Below are 5221 nucleotides of genomic sequence, written 5' to 3' on the forward strand. Positions count from 1 at the left end.
GTCCTGCTGCTTTGGGCGGGCCTGAGTTTCCTCTCCTCACCTAATCCCTTTGGCTGATTGCTCTTCTCTCTGGCTTCCTGACTTTTAATCCCCTTTCTCCTGCTCTTCTGGCCTGCTGCTTTGGGCGTCCCTGAGTTGTCTCTCCTCACCTGTATCCCTGGGGCTGACTTGCCTAGATAAATAAAAGGCAGATAATACTATGTCTGTGTACCAAGTGGCATAGTGCCTAAGACATTTCACTGCTAACCAGAAAACTGGAGGTTCAAACCCACCAGCCACTCCACGGAAGGAAGGTTGGGCAATCTACTTCCGTAGTGCTCCTGCCTTGGAAACCCAAGGAGGGTTCTCTGTGAGTCAAATCCGACTTGACAACAGTAGGTTTATGTACCAACTAGAAATCAAGAAAGGAAAAAATGAGTTATGAGACAAAATGAAGTAGTCACATAAAAAATGTAAGAAATTGGGCAGAAATACTAGAAAGGAGAAATTAAGGATGAAAGTCATATTGTGTATTGTAAAAATTAGGTAGTGAAGAAATTTAATGGACAAAAAAAAAACCAAACTCATTGTTGTTAAGTCGATTCGATTCATAGTGACCCCTCCTTGGGTTCCAAGGCAGTATCTCTAGGGTAGTAGATTGCTCAACCTTCCTTCTGAGGAGTGGCAGACGGGATTGCTTTAAAAATTGTGATTTGTGATAATTTGCATAGAATAGAAAATATAAGTGAGAAATGGACTTTTGGAATTGGGCGGCAAAAAAGTAAATGAGTCATTATTGTAAGTATTTGTTTTTAAGTTAGCATTGACACAGAAAAGGAAAGTGGGGCCTGCCAAAGTTTTAAGAGAGGATAAAAGAATTGAATAAGAATGCTTGATTCATGATGATCATGCCTAAGCAGAAAAGTATTTCTCTTCACCAACACTTCAAAAAATAATAATTTGTACTTTAAAAAAATAAATAATTTGAATAGAACTATGAGTTTTTGAAAATGAATTTTACATTCACCTTTTACCTTCTAATCTTCTTTCAGGTCTCAGACATGAAATATAAAGCTGTCAGAACTGAAAACACGCATCTGAAAGGAATGATGGGAGATTTAGACCCTGGACAGTACATGGTAATATCCCAAAATCATTCAATAAATTGAACAAAGAGATTACTTAGTTGGTCAAGATTTCCCCAGACATCATTTACTTCCTATGTGTTGCAGGAATTGGGATGGCAAATTGTGTTGCGCTTCAGTTGAATTTACTTTTAGCCTCAGGCTGGAACATGTGACTTTCTAGTTCTTCCCCCATGTGTTCTTTTCTTGGATTGAGCTAAATTCTGATCATCTCCCAAAACATGCTATATATGCTATTTCTTAGCTTTTGCTCTTGTGTTTCATCTGACATCCTACAGCCTACATGGCTCCATTCAAGTGTCACCCTTTCCTTCCATGCAGCCATCCTTGAAATCCCAATCAAAATGAATTGTTCCATCCATACATGGTTTGTATTCAGGCTGACATGTTTTATGGCTTGTCACTTTCCCACTGCAGGGCATTATGTTCTATCCCTTAAGGATGGGCATTATGTTCTATTACTCCAGCATCTCACAGGATAGGGATACAGTGAGTGTTCAAAGCATGTTGACTGAATAAAAAGGATAAATAAATTAATGATTGAGGGTAAGAACTTACGGTTTTAACCAATGGTTCTACTAGCTTATATAGGAGAACTTACATAGGATCTATGCCTTTCTCTTCAATTGTTGAATACAACAGTTCAGGGCTGATTTTCATATATAAATAGAGTTTTTACTTATTGAACTAATGAAATATCATCGTTTGCTTTTAGCTTTTATTTCTCTGAAATAAAATAACTTTTAACCATTTGAGGAATGGAGCGAATAAGTGATGAGCATGGTAATCACCTTACCTAGCCTCTGTTTCCTCACTTGTAAAATGAAGGAGTTGGAATAGGCCAGTCCCTTCTTAGGCCATGATAAATAAATAAAAATATATGTTCATGACAAATATATACTTTTTACATACTGTAAATTTTAATGCAGTCTTTTAAAAAAATTTTGCTTGCTTCCCATATCCCCCTTTCTTTCGTTCTTCTTCCCACATCATACTCTATCCACTTCTTGTTGTTGTTATGTGCCATTGAACTAGATACCACATATTAACTCCATAGTGTGTGTTATTTTATACTTTCAACACATACACACACATTCACACACACACATACCTATTTAGGTATATTTTTTAAATTGGATTATATTGTACACACTTCTTGGGCTTCCTTTTTTTCACTCAACAACATCCCTCGAAAATCTTCCAAACTGTTTTAGGTCTATTCCATTCTTTCTAATGGCTTAATAATATTCAATAGTTTGTTGTTGCTAGCTGCCATCCAGTCAGCTCCAGCTCATAGTGGTCCTGTGTACAACAGAGCAAAACACTGCTCATTCCTGCACCATACACACAATCCTTGCTATGCTTGAGCCCATGATTGCAGCCATTGTGTCAATCCATTTTGAGGGTATTCCCCTCTTTCACTGACCCTCTATTTTACCAAGCATGATATCCTTCCCCAGAGACTGGTCCCTTCTGACAACATGACTGAAGTTAGGTGAGATGAAGTCTGGCCATTCTTACTTCTAAGGAGCATTATGGCTAGACTTCTTCCAGGACAGATGTGTTTGTTCTACTGGTAGTCCATGGTATTTTCAGCATCGTTCACCAGCACCACAATTCAAAGGCATACAAAAGTTTTGACTTTTATTTATCAACCATGTTTCTCTTGTTTATGGCTTCTTAGTTTCCTTGAGTAACAAAGTTTCCTCCACTTCCAGATGGTATATATAGTCTCTTAGATTTTCTTCCAAGATTTTTCTATTTTCCATCTAAGGATTTTTTTTTAATTTGTTTTTTCATTTAAGTTTTTACTCTATTTGACTTGTAGTTTTGCATATATGATACCAAACTAAAACCAAACTCACTGTCATTGAGTCGATTCGGACTCATAGCAACCCCCTTTAGGTTTCCAAGTCAGTAAATCTTAATGGAAGCGATTGCCCAGTCTTTCTTCTGTGGAGTGGTTGGTGGGTTTGAACCACCAACCTTCTGGTTAGCAGTCAAATGCCTTAGGCACTATCCCACTAGAGCTCCTCTATCATGTGATACCAAACCAAACCAAACTCACTGTCATCTAGTCAAACCCGACTCATAGCGACCCCTCCTTAGGTTTCCAAGGCAATATCACTACAAAAGTAAATTGCCGGAGATTCAAAATGGAGTCTCGTCAGTAAGCACCACGCTATTTCCCTCTAGCATGTAAGTGCTTGAAAAACTAGGTACAACAGTTTGAATTAGGAATTTTGGTGCACTGAACAGCTCACTGAATCAGAGTGCACCAAACACAGAAGAGCAGAATTAGAGGAAAGTCACAGGGAGATTATTTAAGAAAGAGCTACCTGGCAGAGGACAGACAGGCAGCCAAGAGAGGCCCGAGAAATTTCCCTGGGCCAGTCACTGACTAGGGAGCGAGGGCAGCCACCTGAGATCCCCGCGAGCCAAGAAAGAAGACAACTTATATCAGCATACCAGCAACCACTCCCATATCCCAGCAGGCAGCCCCAGGGATCTGCCTCCAACACCTGATTTTGTCTGTAATTTGGGTCATCTGGGTGCAGGCAGGTGTGTGCACCACCGCTGAGACTCAAGCGGAGAGCTCATTGTTGCGCCAGGGAGGCGAGCTCCCTCCTCTCTCAGCGGGTCACTGAGTAGGCTTGGGTCAGCCTGGGAGACATTGTGCTTATCTTTGTCACAGCTATCGGGACCATGGTTTACTAGCAGGTACCCCCCCAACTCCAACACAGCTGAAATTGCACGCATCTTTGGCGCCACAGGTGGACGGTATCACAGACAAAGTCCAGAGCCAGCCATTAGCAGTCTGGCAGGATTGCCCCAGTGCCGCAGGCAGACGGGGTGGGAAGAGAGAGGAAGCCGCAGCTGAGTGCGGTCCCAGGAATTTGCCTTGGATCGGCTCTTTGGCATTGAGGGGTCTTTGAGTGTGCCTGAGCCTAGAGGAAAGTTGTGACTCTCTAACAACAGGAAACTTTCCTGAGATTAAGCTGTGGTCTTGTAAATAATTATGTCATCGATAATAGCCTGCACAAAGCCCCAGAAACCGACCCTAGCAACAACAAGCTTTCTTTCTTCTGCTCCGACCTTCTACGCCAATAACTTCACTCATTCAATAGAAGAAACCATATTTAGCCAATTACCACGAAACCTCCTGCTTCAAACTCTAAACCCACTTTACAACAAACAGAAACACATATCCACGTTCCAAACAGTGATTCCACCATCACAAAGAAAACAGCAGAGCAACCCAACATACCTGAATCAATAATAAAATGAAATACACCAGCTTCATTTTTTCAAAATATTCAACCTTAAAACCAAGACAAAACAAATCAACACAAAACCAGCAGCTAGAGACAACCTAAAGAGACAGTGCTCTACCAGATTCCAGGGGCTTAAGAAGAGGTTCTGCATTCCAGTAACCCCAAGAACTCTCCAGACCTGCACAACTGAAAAGGTCCTAGTTTACACCTTTTTTTTTTTTCCTTTTCCCAGTTCCTGATAAAGATTTTTTTTTTCTTTCTCTCTTTTTTTCCTTTCTTTTTCTTTTTTTTCCTCATGGTTAACCCTGTTCCTTGTTGGGTTTTTGTTTGTTTGTTTGTTTGTTTCTTGCATTTTTCCCATTTTTTTCTTCATTATTCTCTTTCTCTACCTTTTTTCTCTTAGTGCCCTATCCCCAGATATTGCAGGTTTTCCTGTTTTCTTCTTCTTTCTCACCTTTTTCTTTTTTTGGGTTACTGTTCCCATGTGATTTCATGTTGTATTTTATGTCCATGTGCGTTTAGCTTTTTGATGGTTTTTCAACTGTAATTTTTGCCTAACTGAGTGGGACACAGCAACAGTCCCAATAAGATACAAGTACACCCACACCTCCTGCAACTTCACTTATTGAGCAAGAGCCAGCACCTCCTTCTCCACCAATAGGCCAATGATAAAAAACCACCAAGAAGAGCCTGATTCACCCATGGCTGCTCTTTACAGACAATTAACAGAGATCTTAATACAATACCAAAATGCCTCAAAGACAACAGACCATGTCAGTACACACAAAGAAGCAAGATAAAGTGGTAGAAACAAGGGAACAG

The 5221-nt window shown here is 40.4% G+C and overlaps 1 protein-coding gene across 1 annotated transcript in view; it reads left to right on the plus strand.

Moving 5' to 3' along the window:
- The window catches only part of DEUP1 (deuterosome assembly protein 1), a 128165-nt gene that overhangs the window by 86822 nt on the left and 36122 nt on the right, over nt 1-5221 (plus strand). The window contains exon 10 of the mRNA XM_042780569.1: nt 1032-1118. Within this exon, the coding sequence (XP_042636503.1) occupies nt 1032-1118 (87 nt within the window). The remainder of the gene's footprint in view (nt 1-1031; nt 1119-5221) is intronic.

This window comes from Orycteropus afer, unplaced genomic scaffold (assembly GCF_000298275.1).
Source record: "Orycteropus afer afer isolate SDZICR_OR568_19922 unplaced genomic scaffold, OryAfe1.0 scaffold00047, whole genome shotgun sequence".
In the NCBI taxonomy this organism is placed as follows: Eukaryota; Metazoa; Chordata; class Mammalia; order Tubulidentata; family Orycteropodidae; genus Orycteropus; species Orycteropus afer.